This window comes from Micromonas pusilla (assembly GCF_000151265.4).
Source record: "Micromonas pusilla CCMP1545 genomic scaffold MICPUCscaffold_15, whole genome shotgun sequence".
Taxonomy (NCBI): domain Eukaryota; kingdom Viridiplantae; phylum Chlorophyta; class Mamiellophyceae; order Mamiellales; family Mamiellaceae; genus Micromonas; species Micromonas pusilla.
The window spans coordinates 615,057-631,995 of NW_003315896.1; the positions used below are offsets into that span (position 1 = coordinate 615,057).

Here is a 16,939-nt window from a genome sequence, read left to right on the forward strand (position 1 = left end):
CGTCGTCGCCTTCGAACGGCATGGCGTCCGCCAGGAAGGCGTCGATCTCCGCGCCCGCGGCGGCGACCGCGGCGTCGATGTCGTCGTCCACCGCCGCCGCGTCCTCGTCCTGCTCTCGCTCGTACTGGTACAGCTCCTCCGCGGCTCGCGTCGCCTCCTCGACCGCGTTCGCGCTCGCGTTCGCGTTCGCGCTCGACCCCGCGTTCGAGGACGGCGAGAGCGTCATCGGCACGTCGGTGGATCCGCGCTCGGTGCCCGCGCCGGGGGAGCGCGGGTCTTCGCCGTCGCCCTCCTCCGCGTTCGACGCCGCCGCCGCCGGCGCGGCGGCGGCGGCGGCGTCCTCCTCCTCCGCGAGGAGTGAACGCTCCGCCGAGGCTGCATCGTCGCGATGGGGGGGGGGGGGACACGGGGTGGGAAGGAAGGGAGATCATCAGACGGGGGTTGGTCGGGGCTGGGCGCGCGGAGGTGGGCGCCGGCAGTGCCGAATCGGTCGACGGACGGACGACTGGACGCGCGGGGTGGGCGCGCGACGCACCCGCGTCCGCGGCGTCCTCGTCCGCGGCGGCGTCCTCCGCGGCGGCGTTCTCGTCCTCCGCCATCGCGCGGCCCGCGGTGAACGCCCTGCGTCCCGCCCGCCGGTCGCGTCCGCGCGCGACGGGGTCTAAAACAGGCTTTGACTCGCGCAACGGGTCGCGGTCGTCGAACAGCTTGCACTTCTCATCGGCTCGTCCGAGTCACCATCCATCCGTCCACAGAATCGCGCGCGCGGACGGAGGCCTCGGCAGCGACGACGACGCCGATGACGGACGACGTCTCGAAGCTCAAGGTCGCGGAGCTCAAGGAGAAGCTCAAGGACGCGGGGTTATCCACCGCGGGGCTGAAAGCTGAGCTCGCGGCGAGGCTGCGAGAGCACCTGGAGCGAGGCGGATCAGGCGCGGAGGATGTTATTAATGGTATCAACGCGAAGGACGACGTCGACGACGACGGCGGCGACGCCAAGACGACCGCCGACGCGGACGCGACCGACGCGTTCGCGGACGTCGCCGCCGCGGCGACGGCGACGGCGACGGCGACGGCGACGGCGACGGCGACGGCGAAGGACGACGGCGACGCCGTCGGCGACGCGTCGCCGGACGCGGACGTCGTCGCGGACGACGCGCCCGCGCCCGCGCCCGCGCCCGCGAATGCGAACGCGGCGGATGGGGAGAAGGACGACGACGACGTCTCTCGTCGACCCTGGAAGCCGCCGACGAAAGCCGCGGAGGAGGCAGACGACGAGGTCGACCACGAGGTCGACCACGAGCCGTCGCCGTCGCGCGAGGACGACGCCGCCGCCGCGGACGAGCCGCCGCCCGACGCGCGCGCGTCGACGGGGAAACGCGCGCGCGGGGACGACGACGACGAACGAGCGGACGCCGACGCCGACGCCGACGCGCGGGAAACTCGCCGGAAACTCGAACCGACCGCGCCGACGCGCGCGCTGCGCGTCGACGGCTTCGTCCGCCCGTTCACGTTCGCGCAGGTCAAAGCGCTCGCGACGTCGTTCGGCGAGCTCGACGGCGACGACGACGGCGACGGCGCCGCGTCCGGCTTCTGGATGGACCAGCCGAGAAAGACGCACGCGATAATCGTGTACTACTCGTCGACGTCCGCGATCGCCGCGCACGAGGCCCTGAACGGGATGACGTGGCCGGAAGAGACCGGGAGACCGCTCGTGCCGAGGTACCTGAGCGTCGAGGACGCGCGCGATATCGTGGAGGAGGGCGAGGCGACGAGGAGGAAGATGAGGGAATTGCGCGACGCGGCGGCGGCGGCGCCGAGACGTTTTGACGCGAGGAAAGAGTCGCGGTCGCCGCCGCGCGGGAGAGAGCGCGAGCGCGGGCTCGCGAATCTCGGGACGTCGTCGAGAGTGATCGGCGGCGCGGTGATGGACACGTGGCGGGAAGGAGACACGTGGCGGCAGGGCGGCGGCGTCGGACGCGCGAGAAAAGCGTGGCCGGGGGAGAACGACGCGAGAGATTCGAATCGCACGCGGTGGCGGCCGAGCGTGTCGTGGCGGCCGCTGTCCACGGAGGCGGTCAACGCGAAGCTTCGCGGGCTGGGGAAGCCGGAGTTAGATCCGAAGGCGCGGCGGAGGGACCTCCCGCCGGGGATGCAGACGCGATGGGTGTGATATCACAGACCACCCGACGCCGCGATAAATCAAATCAAATCTGTTGATACACTCCGCACTAGCTGGGGAAACGTACAAAAAAATGCAATTCGCGTTCTTCACTTCTCGCCGAGCGCGTCCTTCACGTTCTTCGCTATCCGCTCCCCGACGTCGACGTCCGTCGGCGGCGGCACGAACGTCTCCCCCGTGATCATCTCGTACAGCTTGATGTACCGCTGCGAGAGCTCCACGACGAGCTCCGCGGGCGCCTCCGGGATCGTCTCGTCTTTATACGGGTCGCACCGTTCCGAAAACCACAGCCTCAGAAACTCCTTGTCTATCATCGCCGGCTCCCGCCCGGCCGCGTGCCTCTCCGCGTACGAGTCCGCGAGCCAGTACCGCGACGAGTCCGGGGTGTTTATCTCGTCGATCAGACGGATCACGCCGTCGGCGTCTCTCCCGAACTCGTACTTCGTGTCCACGAGTATCAGCCCGCGATTCGCCGCGACGCCCTGCGCGTGCGAAAACACCGCGAGCGTCTTCTCGACGCAATAGTCCAGATCCTCCTTCCGCATCCATCCCTCCTTCACGATGTCCTCTAACGATATCGGTCGGTCGTGCTCCTTCTCCTTCGTCGTCGGCGTCACGATGTTCGCGGGAAGCTTTTGGTTCTTCACCATGCCGTCCGCCAACGCGTTGCCGCAGTAGTCTCTGCCGCCGGCGTTATAGTGCGTCCACAGCGACGTCGACGTGCTGCCGGTCATGTACCCTCGCACGACGAACTCGATCGGAAACACCTCGCACTTCTTCATGATCGTCACGTTTGGGTCCGGAGACGACAGCCACGCGTTCGGGACGATGTGCTTCGTGTTATCGAACCACCACGCGGAGGTTTGGTTGAGCACCGCGCCCTTGAACGGGATCGACGCGAGGTGGCGATCGAACGCGGACTGCCGGTCCGTCGTCACCGCGAGCATGAGTTCGTCGCGCACGTACGTGTCGCGGACTTTGCCCTCGTACTTGGTCCCGAACGCGAGGTTCGAGGACGTGACGCAGTTGTTCAGCGCGGCGGCCGCCGCGTCGGCGAATCTGCCGTCGGTGGAGGACTCCACGGACGCGGAGGAGGAGGAGGAGGATGCGCGCGGCGCGACCGCGACGCGCGCGGCGCGACGATCGCGGCGCGCGGCGGCGCGGAGCGGCGGCGGCGCGACGGCCGCGGGGGCGAGAAGCGCGGACGCCATCGTGGGCGCGGCGCGTTCGGCGGGAGGGGCGGGGTCGAGTGCGGCGACGATCGCGGCGGCGCCGGGCTCGGTGCTTTTCAAACTCGTCGTCGCGCGTCGTCGAGTAGATTTTTTTCAACTGCTGCGACTGCGAGCGCTCTCGATCGTCATCGCGCGCCTCGCGTCTCTCCCTTCAGAAGCTCCGTCTTGAACGGCTCCCTCCCCACCCTCTTCACGAACGCCTCCCGCGCCTCGCGCATCGCGCGCTTGCTCGCGACCGTGGGCTCTCCCCTCTGAACCTCCCTCCCGTCCTTCCCTCGCAGCCCCGACCCGACGGGAAGCGCGCGCGCGGGGAAAATCTCGTCGTCGTCGTCGCCGTCGTCGCCATCCGCCGCCGCCGCGAGCTTCGCGAACCGCGTCAAGCACTCGGTGACTAAACCCTCCACGTCCAGGGATACTCGCATGACGCCATCTTTCACGGCGAGGTCCATGGGGAGGTGGCAGTAGTATTCCACGTTAACGCTCGTCCAAGATGCGTTTTCTTCGCTCGCGTCGAACGTCACGACGACGCCGTTCGGGAAGCCGTCGGTGGCTTGGTAATGGATCGATCGATTCTCCATCTCCTCCGCGATGTGCGTCATGAACCATAACTCCTCGAGCTCGTGCGTTCTCGGATCCGCGAACTGGTACAGCTGCTTGCACTCGAAGCACCGCCCGTCCGGCGCGGGGCGAATCGCCGCCAACCCGGGGACGAACTTTCGAAGCGCGTCCGGGTCGCGCCACAGCCGGAAGCATCGCTCCGCCGACGCGTTCACGTCCACGCCGGCGACGAATTCGCTCACGACGTCCGCGTACTTCTTCCTCGCGGGCGCGTACGCCGCCTCGGACCACTTCGCGTGCTGCGCCCACCACTCGTCTTCACGCTGCCACTCCCAGAACTCGTCTGGGGACGCTTTCGCCATCGCCGCGCGCCAGCGACGGTCCTCCTCCGAGCGCGAGCCGCGAATCGCGCCGCGCTCCGCGAGCGCGAGGAGCCGTTCCTCCGCGCGCTCCGCGGGCGCGATCGCGTCGTTCGTCATCGCGCGGTGGCCCCACGCGACGCCGCCGTCGTCGTCGTCGGGCGGCGGGGAGACGCCCGCGGCGGTTCGGTGACGCGCCGCGCGCCGACGCGAGGCGGCGGGGGACCGCGTCGCGTCCGCCGATGATGAATAATCGCGTCGTCGCACCCCAACCCTAAGGCTTCTGATGGCGGTCGAGGTCGGGAACGCCGACGTCGACGCGCGCGTCATGACGGAAGAAGCGTTCGACGCGCGGGGGGGGGGGGAGGAAGAGGGGGGAGGACGCGGCGTTGGCCGCGCGCTGAAGTGAAGCGAGCGCGGCGGAGGTCGCGCGGGCGGAAGACGCGCGTGCGGGCGCCGACACGTTGTCATTTCCAACGCGGAGCGCGCCGCGCTTTTTCGCTTTCGCACTTTTTCGCATCGCATTGCTCTTACGAACGTTTTTCACCCGTCCCTCGGTTTCAACATTTGATCGCTCCCCCTATCAACTGACCGATGAACTTTTGTCAAAAGCTTAGTTCGACTTCTCCTCGCGTGGTAATAACGAACGAACTACACGACGCCCTACGCCGCCGCCGCGTCTTCTACTTCTTCTATCGCCGCCGGCCGCGCCTCCACGCGCGACTTCTCCCACAGCGCGCTCTCCACGCCGAGCTCTCTCAGCTCCGCGAGCCCAGCCTCCACCTCGAGCGCCTCCCTCGCGCCGTCGAATTTCCGCCCCGGCCCCGCGAGCGCCCTCGGCAGCCACCGCTCGCATCGCGCGTCCGCGAGCCCGGGCTCGAGCCCAGCCGCGCGCGCTCTGAGCCACAAGAAGCACAGCCACGCGCGGCGATACACCACCTCGCGCTCCTCCTCCGGCGAGAGCTGCAGCCACCCGTCGGCGTCGCCGAGGCCGCGATTCGCCGTCGACGTCGCGCCGCGATTCGACCCCCGCGGCGCCGCGCGTATCTCGCGCGCGGCGATCGCGCGCCGGCGGTCCGCGAGCGCGACCAGGACGCCCTCCTCGACGCGCATCGCGGTCATCGTTCGAAGCGCGGTCTCGATCTCGAGCGCGTCGGAGACGAGCTTCGGGGATCGGCCCTTGTGATGCGACGGCGGAGGGCCGAATGAGTTATTATCGACGCGCCGCGAAGCGCCAGCTGGCGCGCCGCCGCCCATCCCCCCGTCGCCGCCCGCCCGTGCCGCGCGCTCCACCGCCTCGTGCAGCGCGTCGTCGCCGCGCTTCGGCGCGCGCGCGCCCCACCGCGCCATCTCCCGCGACGCCACGTCGCTCGGCATAACGCCGAGCTCGGACGCGAGCCGCCAGTAGTGCGACAGCCACGCCGCCTTCAGCGACGCCTCGCAGCGTCGGTCCCCGACGAGCGCGCACGCCTCCAGCGCCTTCTCCATCTCGTTCGCTCTGCGCTCCGCGGCGGTCTGCCGATTTCGCGCGGCGTCGACCGCGCGGTTCGCCGCGAGGAGGACGTCCTCGCATCGCGCCTCCGCGGCTGCGAGTCTCGCGGCGGTTTCCGCAGCTTCGGACGCGCGCGCCTCGCGCGTCCTCGCCTCGGATTCGTCCAGCGCGGCTTCCATCGCCGCGCGGACGTTCGACGCGGCGAGGAGCTTTCGCCGCAGGTCCGCGATCGTCGCCGCCGGGTCGGGCGGGTCTTCCGCCGCGTCCGCGTCCGAGGAGGGGACGGTCGCGTCGTCCTCCGCTTCTCTCGTCGTCGTCGTCGTCGCCGCCGCCGCCGCCGCCGCCGCCTTCCCGTTCGCGCGCGCGCCGACGCCGACGCCGACGCCGTCCGTCGGCGATCCGCTCGAGGACGGCGCGGGCGGGACGTCGGCGTCAAGCGGGGTCGTCGTCGTCGGACGCGTCGACGGCGTCGTCGGCGTCGCGGCGACGCGACGCGGATGATGCTGGGGCCGAGGCTCGGCGAAGCGCGGGTCCTCGCGGACGTGCGTCGGCGCCGGCGGCGGCGCCGCGGTCATCCGCGCGAGCCTGCAAACGGCGGCGGATGGAGAGGCGGATGAAGGGGGCGGGGTCGGGAGGAGGAACGGCGGGGGCGGGGAGCGGGAGAGCGACGCGACGGCGACGCGAACGACGTGGAGGAAGGAATTAATTTCGCGCGCGCGGGAGAGAGACCGACGCGGGAGCGGACGCGTCGCGCACCTCGCCGCGAGCCCGGCGACCTTATTCACCTTCCCTCTCGTCGTGTTCGACATCCTCCTCGCGCGGTGGATCGCCGCGCGGCGCGGCGCGGAGTGACGCGCGAGGACGCGCGGCGACGACCCGATGACGCGACGACGAGCGACAGAATATTTTCGCCCGCCTGCGCCTGGTCGATCGAACTGAAAGATCTGAGACGCGGCGCGGGAGGTAACAACGCGGCGCGCGCAGGATGCCCGCGAGCGCGGCGCGCGCGTTCTTCGGAACGCCCCGCGCGCTCGCCACCTCGCATCGCCGCTCCGCGCTTAGACGCCTCCGACGCGACGACGGCGGTCCGCGATGCCGTCCGCCGCCCGTCGTCGCCTCGTCACCGTCCAACGACGACACGCGGAGAAAACCACCGCGACGCGTCGTCGTCATCGGCGGCGGCCTCGCCGGCCTCGGCGCGATGCATCACCTCAGCGCGCACTGCGAGGACGCGATCGTCACGCTCGTGGAGGCGAACCGCGAGCTCGGCGGGCGATGCGGCACCGTGAGCGCGATGCGCGGACTGTCGTTCGATCACGGAGCGTCCTACGTCTCCGCCAAGCCGAGCGATCCGAAGTGGAAGGCGTCGCCGTTCGCGCGCGCGCTGCGCGCCGCGGAGAAGGCGGGCGTCGCCGCGCGGTGGCGCGGCGACGTCGGCGTCGCGGACGCGGACGCGGCGACGTCGCGCGGCGATGACGTCGTGATGGACGAGGGATCCTTCGAGGCGTTTCCCCCGGAGAAGGAGCTCTTCGTCGGCGTCCCGACCATGGCGGCGTTGCCGCTCTTCATCGCGGAGACGCTCGCGCGCGCGACGAAACCGGAGGCGTCGCACCTGGGCGATAACGCCGCGGTGGGCGCGCCGGAGTACGCGACGAACGCGTTCGTGCAGACGCTCACGGAGCCGCAGTACCCCGGAGGGAGATGGAATCTCACCGCGCGCATTCGCGACGGAGGCGCGTTCATATTTACAGTGGTTCCCATACGACCCCGGTGGCGTGGTAAACGCCAATCCTTAAGGACTTTCGCCGTCATCTCTCTCCTCCCACCCCTCGGTTTCAATCCCCGCCCTCGATGCCTTTCAACTCCGCTTCTGACGCCTTTCGACTCCACCCCGACGTTCGCTCGTACGGACCCTCGACCCTCAGGGCACGTGTGGTACAAGTCGATCGACGCGGACATCGTGATCGTCGCGACGAGCGCGCCCGCGGCGGCGATCCTGATGCCGTGGCGCGGCCTCGGGAGCGTCGACGACGTCGAGGTGGACGACGAGACGTTCACGGGGATCGTGCAGGGCGCGGCGCACGGCGTCGAGGCGAACGCGTGCTGGACGTTGTGCGTCGCGTTCGAGAAGAGCTTAGGCGCGTTCTATCTCACACTGGTCCCCGTACGACCCCGTCGGCGTGGTGAACGCCGATCCTTAAGGACTTAATCTCCCGTCGTGTCTCTCCGCCCAGGGTCCCTCGCTTTCAATACCCGCCCTCGACGCCTTTCAACTTCAACTGACGCCTTTCAACTCCACCCCGACGTCGCTTTGTATGGACAATTACCCTCAGACGCGCCGTTCGACGGGGTGATGATGCGCGAGCGCCCCGAGGGAGGGTACGGGAAGATCGCGTGGTTCTGTAACAACAGCAGCAAGCCCGGGAGGAAGGGCGGCGGCGGCGGCGGCGGCGGGTGGGCGTACGCGGCGGATGACGACGCCGGCGGCGGCAGCGGCGACGACGGCGACGACGACGACGACGCGGCGGCTACCGAGCCGGAGTGTTGGGTCGTGCAGGGCTCGCCGACGTTCTGCCAGAACGTCCCCGCGGGCGCGGCGTCGCCGCGAGTCGCGGACGAGCTCCTCGACGCGTTCTTGACCTTGCTCGGGAAAGACGCCGACCGCAGGGCGTCGATCGAGGTGACGCACAAGAAGGCGGTGAAGTGGAAGCACGCCTATCCCGCGAATCCCACCGGGCGCGTGTACTTCGATCCCGAGACGGGCGTCGCCGCGTGCGGGGACTGGACGTTCGGGGGGAGGACGTCGGACGCGTACGACAGCGGCGTCGCGGTGGGGAAGGAGATATCGACGTATCTGGAGCTGTCGCGGGAGTTGTGAGCCGAGGGTGTTCGGCGGGCGGGCGCGGAGCGCAGAGACGAAGGCGAATGAAAGATGAGACGAGAGCGAGACGAGACGCGTACGCGTGCCGCTTTCTTCGATCGATCGTCCCGCGCGAGCTAGCCGCACTACGACAGCCATCTCTCCTCGCGTCCCCCGCGCTCGATCGCGTCACCCGAACACCACCTTCACGAAGATGACCAGGCTGTTCAACACGACCAGCGGCACTGCGACGGGAGTCGGGGGGGGGCGCGGGGCGGGCGGAAGGTCAGAGACGACGACGACGACGACGACGACGACGACGAGGCGCGGGCGGGGCGGGGCCGCGCGCGCGGCGAAGGACGGACGCGACGACGCGACGACGCACTTCGCATGTACGACGTCGCGGTTATCAACCCTATGAGCTGCCCCCTGGGCGACGTGCTGCTGACGTAGCCGGAGTGGATCCCGCTCTGCCCGAGTCCAACCTTCTCCAAGAATCGTCGCTCGTTCAGTATCGCGAACGCGTTCAGGACGAGAAGGACGGACTGCGTGAACGTCCACAGCGTCATGGCGGCGAGCGCGAGCGCGGCGGGGATCGAACCGGCGGCGGGGTGAACGCGCGCGCCGGGCCCGGTCTGGTGATCGCGCGACGACGCCCCCTCGCGCGGCGACGCGTCGTCTCCCGAGGCCGTTGGCGCGCGAGGGAAAAAGTGCGTGCGACAACGCAACGCAACGTCGCGAGCTCGCGAGTCGCGACCCGACTGCGCGACTCGGTCGAATCAGCGTCTCCGGCGCTCGAAGTGCGGGTCGAATTGATGAGAGTCGACCGCTGGCTCGATCGGGGAGTGGTTTGAAACTCGTCCATGATTTTTTGTCGTAGTACGGCCCGAAACGTACATTATTCTCTGACTGAATGCGCGTACGAACCCGAACGAATGGCCCACAGCAATTTGTTGAACGCGCTTTCGCTGAGCGCGCTTGGTTTTGTTTTTCCGTTTTACGATCGAACAAGGATCTATGAATCACGATCTGGCGCCCGCGGCCCGCTCACTTCGCCGGACGCCCTACGCGGGTCCGACCGAACCAACCCCCTCCCCCCCCCGCGCGCAGGATGCATCATCGCTCGGGATCGCAGACCGGCACGGGCGTGGAGGTCAACCGCCGCCCCACGGAGTACAAGACGGGCGAGATGGGCGCTATGGAGGAGGACGGCACGAGAAAAGTCGCGTTCATCACCGGCGTGACCGGCCAGGACGGGTCGTACCTCGTCGAGTTACTCCTCGCGAAGGGCTACGTCGTGCACGGGATCAAACGCCGATCGTCGTCGTACAACCACCCTCGCCTGGAGCACATCCTGAACGACGACGATTACCCGAACGGCGAGAACTTCCACCTGCACTACGGCGATCTGTGCGACCTCCACGCGCTCGTGGCCATCATGCGCGACGTGAGACCGACCGAGGTGTACAACCTCGCGGCGCAGTCGCACGTCCAGGTGTCGTTCCAGATGCCCATGTACACCGCGGAGGTGGACGGCGTCGGGACGTTCAACCTCCTCGAGGCGGTGCGACTCACCGGCCAGGAGGGCACCGCGAAGTTTTACCAGGCGTCGACGTCGGAGCTCTACGGCAAGGTGCGCGAGATTCCGCAGAGCGAGACGACGCCGTTTTACCCGCGGTCGCCGTACGCGGTCGCGAAGCTGATGGCGTACTGGGCGGTGGTTAACTACCGCGAGTCCTACGGTATGTTCGCGTGCAACGGCATCTTGTTCAACCACGAGTCCCCGAGACGCGGAGAGACGTTCGTGACGAGGAAGATCACGATGGCGGCGGCGAACATCAAAGCCGGGAAGCAGGAGTGCCTCTACCTCGGAAACATGGACGCGAAGCGCGATTGGGGCCACGCGCGCGATTACGTCGAGTGCATGTGGAAGATGCTGCAGCAAGACGAGCCGGACGATTACGTCGTCGCGACCGGGGAGACGTACACGGTGCGATCGTTCGTCGACCGCGCCTTCAAAGCCGCGGGCATGGAGCTCAAGTTTGAAGGCGAGGGCGTGAACGAAGTCGGGATCGAGATCGCGACGGGGAAGGTTCTCGTGCGCGTGCACGAGCGGTACTTCCGCCCCGCGGAGGTCGACCTCCTCATCGGCGACCCGACCAAGGCGAGGACGACGCTGAAGTGGAACCCGAACTCGACGTCGATCGACGCGCTCGTGCAGGAGATGGTCGAGAGCGACATCGCGCGCGTGAACAATCCGAGCCTGCGGTATTAAACATGTTCGTCGGCGTCGGTCGCCCGGGGCGCGGCGGCGACTGTTTGTTTGGTCTGATTTACGCCCACGATGCATACACTGTACTGTACGACGATGGATACGTTGTACGCGGCGGCGGACGGCGACGTCGGATCGGAAGGAGACGCGCGTCGGCGCGCGTGCGTTCGCCCTACGCGGGAACGCGCGCGCGCCGGACGATCGCTCGTTCGCGCTACGCGGGAACGAGCGTCGTCGTCGCGTCTTTCCGCTCCGCCGGCGGCGCCCGAGTCGTCGTTCATTCACATATTGATTGCTTCATATAAACATAACACGAGCGCGGCGCGATGTGATACGATATGATACGATATACTACGATATACTACTTCACGCGCTAAACCCGGTGACGGCGGCGAACGCGGTCAGCCACAGCGTGACCGGGGGTATCGCGAGCACGTACATCCGGAGCAACAACCCGGCGAGCCTCGGCGCCAAGTACCTCGTGTTCTCCTGTAAATTCGTGAGCAACACCAAGTTCTGCGCGGGCGGCATCGCGGCCATGGTGAGGACGACGATCGCGACGACCGGGTCGGCGGGGTACCACGGCGAGTTGGCCGCTTTCAGCGCGAGCGCGAAGAGCGTCATCGACGCCGGCAGGATGAAAAATCGAACCGCCGACGCGACGAGCAGCGCCCTCGCGTCGCTCGCGCCGAACGCGAACATCGCCTTCATCTTCGACAGCATCGATAACGTCTCCTCTCCGACCGTTTCTTTCAAAAGAGCAGCCTCCTCCGCCTCCACCTGCGCCCTGGACTTAAACTTCACGAACGACGACGCGAGCACGAGCGTCTGCCCGGGCAACGCGCCGGCGCCGATGAGCGTCGCGAGCTCGAACAGCGCCTTGGCGACGAGTGACGGGAGCGCCGCGATCGGGTGCAAGCCGCCGATCGCGGCGGCCGCGGTCTTCCCGATCAAGAACCCTTTCAAGGGCGTGACCCCTATCAGCACCCCGAGGAAGATGCCGACCAGCGGCGGGTTGACGCACTCTTTCGCGATCAATTTGATCGTCTCGCGCGCGCCGCCTTTTCTTTCGTCTCCGCCTCCGCCCGCGCCGCCGCCGCCGCCGCCGCCGCTCGCGCCGGAGAGGTACAAGTACCCGACCGTCCACAGCGCGGGGGACCACCCGATCAAATACAGCGCGATGTACCCCGCGACCCTATCCCCGAACGACGCGCCGAGGACCTCGACGACGAACAGCAGAGGCAGCGTGAACGTGTTTCCGAAAGCCGCGCACGCGACCCCCACGCGCGTCATCGGATCCATCTCAGCCTTCGCGCTATCCGTCGTCGTCGTCGCCGCCGCCGCCGCGTCGTCGTCGCCGCCGCCGCCGCCTCCTCCCGCGGGCCCCCAGATCGCGTCGAACGCGGACGTCAGCGCGACGCCGACCACGCCGCCGAACAGCACGCTCGTCACCGCGCTCGCCGGCAGCGCGGCTGAGGGTCGTTCCATACGCAGCGACGTCGGGGTGGAGTTGAAAGGCGTCAGAAGCGGAGTTGAAAGGCGTCGAGGGCGGGGATTGAACGCGAGGGACCCTGGGCGGAGAGATGCGCCGGGAAAATTCCTTAAGGATCGGCGTTCACCACGCCGACGCGGTCGTATGGGGACCAGTGTGAGATAGAACGCACCTAATCCGAGCGTCAGCGGGGTCGAGTGGAGCGTCATCGCGACGCGCGTGCAGAGGTAGCACGGCAGCATGACGTTAAACGCGAGCTTGGAGAGGACCACCGGGGTCTCTCTCGGGAGGACGTTCGCGCGCATGAGCCTGCCGATGATGGCGCACAGGGCGACGACCTTGAACGTCGCGAGCGTGCACGCCGCGGCGACGCCGGGATCGAACGCGACGCCGTTCGCGAGGAGAGAGCCGAGGCTGGGAGCGTCGGGCGGCGGCGCCGGCGCGGCGGCGGCGGCGACGACGCGGCGTGCTGCGCGACGGCGGCGGCGGCGGACGTCCGCGGCGAGGGACGACGAGGACGACGACGACGACGACGACGACGACGACGACGATGTCACCCGCCTCGCGTCGTCGACTTCGACCGCATCGGACGGATCGCGTCGTCGTCCTCGCGCGAGCGGACGAGGAAACGCCGCCGCCGCGGTCGCTCCCGCCGCGCGGAGAGCCGCGCGACGCGCCGGTAGCGCGCGCGCGGGCGCGAGCCACGTCGTCGTCGCCGCCGGCGTCATCGAAGTGGACGGCGCGATGGCGGACTGTCGGAGGCTACAGTACCGTTGATGAGCGCTTTCTGTGTCATCACGCGAGGACGAACAGAACTCGCGCGATCGGCGCAAATGTGTAGATCGGACATCGATGAAATTAACTCGTCGTTGACGAGTTAATCGGGCGCCTGATCGCCCCGCCGCGAGCGCGAGCGGATCGATCTCCTCAAGATCTTTCGTTGTCCACAGCAGGTGTCGTCGTCGTCCGTCCCCCGCGCCGCGCGGCCGCCACTCGTCGCGCCGCCGAGACCACGCACGCATCATGGCCGCCATGACCTCCAAGCTCACCACGTGCGTCGCCCCCGCCGACTCCGCGCGCCGCGACGGAGTCGTCGTCGTCGTCGTCGTCGTCGTCGCGCCGCGTCGCGTCGCGTCGTCGCTCGTTCGCGATCCGAGCCCGCCGAAGATTCGTTCACTCCTTTTCCTCGCCGCTGACCGACGATCGATCCGCCCCCCTCCGTCCGTCCGTCCGTCCGTCCGTCGCAGGCGCGTCGTCGCGGCGCCGAAGCGCGCGACGTCCTCCTCCTCCTCCTCCTCCTCCCGCCGCGCGACCGTCGCCGTCCGCGCGTCCGCGTCTCCGCTCAAGAGCGCGGTCGCGTCCGTCTCGACCGCGTCCGCGACCGCCGCGATCGCGTTCCTCGCCTCCGCGTCCCCCGCGATGGCCGCCTCGCAGACGGACGAGACGATCGCGTTCTTGAAGGCGTTCTGGGAGTTCCGAACCGCGGACCCGGCGTCGTTCATCGCGTACACCGTCCTCCCGATCGCGGTGCCCTACGCGGTGTTCAAGGTGCTCTGCGATCGGAAATCCGAACGCAGACGCGCGGAGCTCGCCGCGGGGGGCTGGGACGCGTTCATGGCGGAGAGAGGGCTTCCGATAGACGTGCTGTCCTTGCCGCAGCTGAACGCGTTCGCGGCCGCCGCGGAGAAAGATCTTCTGGACGACGAGATGGTGCGGGAGTTTGTCCGACAGAAGGAGATCAGCGAGTTGTGGCAGAAGTCCACCATCAACGTCGAGGACCCGCGCATGGAAAACGCGAAGCAACGCGCGCGCGCGGAGAAGATTCTCGCGTTGCGCGAGGAGAAGGCGAACGCGGGGGGGAACTGAGCGCGAGACGAGACCTCGGGCGGGGTGAAAGTAACGGCTTCACCCGAACCGTTTCGGTTTCGGTTTCGGTTTCGTTCGCGACGCGACGGACGCGACGACGACGCGATCGACCGCGCGCGCAGAGCGCGAAGGCGAAAGAGAAAGACCAAAACCTCTCATCGTATATCATCATACAGTATGCGTACTCGTAGTACCCACTACTCGCTCTTCTTCTCGTCACCGCCCCACCGTCCGCTCCGCGTCATCTCCTCCCTGAACGTCTTCGCGTCGAAGTCGTGATACCCCGGCCGCGCCATCGCCGCGCGGAACGTCTTCTCCGTGTGCCCGCTTACCTCTGAGGGCCGTTCCATACAAAGCGATGTCGGGGTGGAGTTCACAGGCGTCAGAAGCGGAGTTGAAAGGCGTCGAGGTGTGTCGGGATTGAAAGCGAGGGACCCTGGGCGGAGAGATGCGCCGGGAAAAGTCCTTAAGGATCGGCGTTCACCACGCGAACGGGGTCGTATGGGGACCAGTGTATAGAACGCGCCCGAGTCCGCGTCCGGCCCGTCGACGCCGCCGCGACGCGAGTACTCCGCCTCAAACCGCGCGAGTTCCTCCTCGCTGACGCGGTCCCCGCGCCCGCCGCCGACGCCGGGGTAGTCCGTCTTCTTCCTGTAGTACTGATACGCCGCGACGGCGAGCATCGCCATCGCGAACAGCGGGTTGCCCCACAGCGTCCCGCCGCCCGCTTCAGCCGCGCGGTCCCTGAGGGCCGTTCCATACAAAAACAGTTCTCCGGTCAGTTGAAAGGGGACGCGATTAAATGTTGAAACCGGGCGACGGGTGAAAAACTTTTGTACAGAACGCACCTGACGAATAAATCGCTCTCGTACGACGCGACGAGGCCGTCGGGGAACGCGACGACGACCAGCCGACCGCGGTTGCTCGCGACTAGCCCGGGACCGAGCGCGGGCGCGCCGCCGTCGTCGTCGCCGTCGCCGTCGTCCGACCCGGACCCGGACCCGGACCCGGACCCGCCGGCGAGGTCCCGCCCGAACATCCGCGCGAGCGACGGCAGGTCCGACCCGACGGCGTCCCTCGGGTGGGTCCTCCGACCCGTCGACGTGACGTTCACCGCGGCGACGTCCGTCGCGGTCGCGATGAACGCGTAGCCCTTGATCGTCGCGACCGCGACGGCGGCGCCGTCGACGCTCGCGCCGCCGCCGCGCCAGACGTCGAGGCCCGTCAGAGCGCGTTCGCCCCGTCGCTCGCACGCGACCCTGCCGGGCTCCGCGGTCATCCACCCGGAGACTAAGCTCCCGCGCTCGGAGACGGCGTAGAACTTCGCGGTCGCGACGACGTCAAACTTCGCGCGCAGCAGCGCGGAGGAGGAGGAGGCGTCTCCGTCGCCGTCGCCGTCGCCGTCGCCGTCGCCGTCGCGGTGGAACCCTCGCGCGTCGTCGCACGTCGTCGACCAGCGGTCCAACGTGATCGGATCAACCGCCACCGCGCGCGTCGACGTGAGCCACGAGATGACCTTCCTGCCGCCCTGCTTGAACGCGACGACGCGCTCGTCGCCGCGTTCCGGGGGGAACACCGCGTGCAGGGCGCCGTCGTGGGCTTTGTACACGACGACGGCGCCGTCCGCGCGCGACGCGGCGACGAACGAGACCGCGCCGAATCGATACGTCTCCACGCGCGTCACCGCCCTCCCGTCGCCGCGCGTCGTCCTCCCCCTCGGGACCGGCGCGTTGGCGTCCTCGTCCTCCTCCTCGCCAGCGGGCGCGGCATCGGAAGAAGAATACGAAGCGGCGCGGCGTTTCGCGTTCGCGTTCGCGTCCACGCCCGCGGCCGCGGCCGCCGCGGGCGTCGCGGAGGACGCGTCCGCCGTCGCGAATATCTCCGACGACAACGCGTTGAGCTGATCCGACACCAACGGGTCGTCCCTGTGCACGCTCTCGCGCACGCGATGAAACACGACGCGACCGTCCGCGTGACCGGAGACGACCAGCGTCTCGTTCCGTCTGACCGGCATCGTCGCGATGGACGTCACGGCCGCGTTCGAAGCCGACGACTCGAGCATCAGGTCGCCGTCCGGGCGAAACGCGAAGAGCTTCCCTTTCGAGTCCCCCGCGACGAAGTACCGCGCGATCTTGTTCTCGCCGCGCTGCGGCATGATCCCGAGCGCGGTGACGTCGCCGTCCACCTGCACCGCGGACATCAAGCGCATGCGGTCGTGCCACGCGTCGCGGCGTTTCGCGACGGTGGCGCCGCCGGTCGACGCGTCTCGGCGGCGGTACAGCGGCGCCTTCGAATCCGAATTCGTCCTCCTCCGCGCGCCGCGGCCGCGGTCGCGGTCGCCGCTCGGCGCTTCCGCGCCGCACGTGCGCCGCGGCGTCGCGGCCGACGCCGCCTCCTCCTCCGCGGCGGCGTCCGCGGCGGCGGCGTCGCGCGCGACCCCCGGCTTCGCCGCGAGCTTCCGCATCGCCCACACCGCCTTAAACTGCGCCTCCATCACGTCCTCCATGGCGCGCATCGCTTCGCGCGTCTTCATCAGCGTCGCCTCGATCGCGTCGAGCTGCGCGTGCATCGCGGCCGCGGGCGCGTCTGCGAGAGGAGGGTGGGGGGGGGGGGGAGGTCGGAGGAG

The 16,939-nt window shown here is 68.8% G+C and overlaps 11 protein-coding genes across 11 annotated transcripts in view; 4 read left to right on the plus strand and 7 right to left on the minus strand.

Annotated features, from left to right (window-relative positions):
* Positions 1–599, minus strand: part of FAP74 (flagellar associated protein FAP74) — a gene marked incomplete at its 5' end in the record, with an annotated part of 6,495 nt that extends 5,896 nt beyond the window's left edge. The window contains 2 exons of the mRNA XM_003063822.1: positions 68–375; positions 536–599. Of these exons, the coding sequence (XP_003063868.1) occupies positions 68–375; positions 536–599 (372 nt within the window). The remainder of the gene's footprint in view (positions 1–67; positions 376–535) is intronic.
* A 200-nt stretch (positions 600–799) lies between these two features.
* MICPUCDRAFT_53628 (uncharacterized protein) lies at positions 800–2,173 on the plus strand (the record flags this gene model as incomplete). The annotated part of the gene is made up of 1 exon (XM_003063662.1): positions 800–2,173. The coding sequence occupies one exon, from the start codon at positions 800–802 to the stop codon at positions 2,171–2,173; it is 1,374 nt and encodes a 457-aa protein (XP_003063708.1).
* A 25-nt stretch (positions 2,174–2,198) lies between these two features.
* Positions 2,199–3,264, minus strand: MICPUCDRAFT_29996 (uncharacterized protein). Its single transcript, XM_003063823.1, has one exon. It carries the CDS (start codon positions 3,127–3,129, stop codon positions 2,272–2,274), a length of 858 nt encoding a protein of 285 aa, XP_003063869.1. The 5' UTR covers positions 3,130–3,264; the 3' UTR covers positions 2,199–2,271.
* Positions 3,265–3,539: 275 nt separating this feature from the next.
* Positions 3,540–4,451, minus strand: MICPUCDRAFT_53630 (uncharacterized protein; the record flags this gene model as incomplete). The annotated part of the gene is made up of 1 exon (XM_003063824.1): positions 3,540–4,451. The coding sequence occupies one exon, from the start codon at positions 4,449–4,451 to the stop codon at positions 3,540–3,542; it is 912 nt and encodes a 303-aa protein (XP_003063870.1).
* A 543-nt stretch (positions 4,452–4,994) lies between these two features.
* On the minus strand, positions 4,995–6,632 carry MICPUCDRAFT_53631 (uncharacterized protein; the record flags this gene model as incomplete). The annotated part of the gene is made up of 1 exon (XM_003063825.1): positions 4,995–6,632. One exon carries the CDS (start codon positions 6,630–6,632, stop codon positions 4,995–4,997), a length of 1,638 nt encoding a protein of 545 aa, XP_003063871.1.
* Positions 6,633–7,080: 448 nt separating this feature from the next.
* MICPUCDRAFT_49755 (uncharacterized protein) lies at positions 7,081–8,828 on the plus strand. Its single transcript, XM_003063663.1, has 3 exons — positions 7,081–7,556; positions 7,749–7,961; positions 8,157–8,828. Exons 1-3 carry the CDS (start codon positions 7,118–7,120, stop codon positions 8,699–8,701), a joined length of 1,197 nt encoding a protein of 398 aa, XP_003063709.1. The 5' UTR covers positions 7,081–7,117; the 3' UTR covers positions 8,702–8,828.
* An 82-nt stretch (positions 8,829–8,910) lies between these two features.
* MICPUCDRAFT_53633 (uncharacterized protein) lies at positions 8,911–9,252 on the minus strand (the record flags this gene model as incomplete). Its single annotated transcript, XM_003063826.1, has 1 exon — positions 8,911–9,252. One exon carries the CDS (start codon positions 9,250–9,252, stop codon positions 8,911–8,913), a length of 342 nt encoding a protein of 113 aa, XP_003063872.1.
* A 491-nt stretch (positions 9,253–9,743) lies between these two features.
* Positions 9,744–11,311, plus strand: MICPUCDRAFT_53634 (uncharacterized protein). Its single transcript, XM_003063664.1, has one exon. The coding sequence runs from the start codon at positions 9,795–9,797 to the stop codon at positions 10,956–10,958; it is 1,164 nt and encodes a 387-aa protein (XP_003063710.1). The 5' UTR covers positions 9,744–9,794; the 3' UTR covers positions 10,959–11,311.
* A 10-nt stretch (positions 11,312–11,321) lies between these two features.
* Positions 11,322–13,175, minus strand: MICPUCDRAFT_70242 (auxin efflux carrier family; the record flags this gene model as incomplete). Its single annotated transcript, XM_003063827.1, has 1 exon — positions 11,322–13,175. The coding sequence occupies one exon, from the start codon at positions 13,173–13,175 to the stop codon at positions 11,322–11,324; it is 1,854 nt and encodes a 617-aa protein (XP_003063873.1).
* A 295-nt stretch (positions 13,176–13,470) lies between these two features.
* On the plus strand, positions 13,471–14,313 carry MICPUCDRAFT_53636 (uncharacterized protein; the record flags this gene model as incomplete). Its single annotated transcript, XM_003063665.1, has 1 exon — positions 13,471–14,313. One exon carries the CDS (start codon positions 13,471–13,473, stop codon positions 14,311–14,313), a length of 843 nt encoding a protein of 280 aa, XP_003063711.1.
* Positions 14,314–14,510: 197 nt separating this feature from the next.
* MICPUCDRAFT_53637 (uncharacterized protein) lies at positions 14,511–16,882 on the minus strand (the record flags this gene model as incomplete). Its single annotated transcript, XM_003063828.1, has 2 exons — positions 14,511–15,057; positions 15,162–16,882. 2 exons carry the CDS (start codon positions 16,880–16,882, stop codon positions 14,511–14,513), a joined length of 2,268 nt encoding a protein of 755 aa, XP_003063874.1.
* Positions 16,883–16,939: the final 57 nt, after the last annotated feature.

Coding starts and splice junctions, on each gene's coding strand:
- MICPUCDRAFT_53634 (XM_003063664.1), top strand. CDS start 9,795: ATGCATCATCGCTCGGGATCGCAGACCGGCACGGGCGTGGAGGTCAAC.
- MICPUCDRAFT_29996 (XM_003063823.1), bottom strand. CDS start 3,129: ATGCTCGCGGTGACGACGGACCGGCAGTCCGCGTTCGATCGCCACCTC.
- MICPUCDRAFT_49755 (XM_003063663.1), top strand. CDS start 7,118: ATGCGCGGACTGTCGTTCGATCACGGAGCGTCCTACGTCTCCGCCAAG. Junction 7,557..7,748: donor CGCGCGCATTCGCGACGGAG/GCGCGTTCATAT, acceptor CTCGACCCTCAG/GGCACGTGTGGTACAAGTCG. Junction 7,962..8,156: donor CGCGTTCGAGAAGAGCTTAG/GCGCGTTCTATC, acceptor AATTACCCTCAG/ACGCGCCGTTCGACGGGGTG.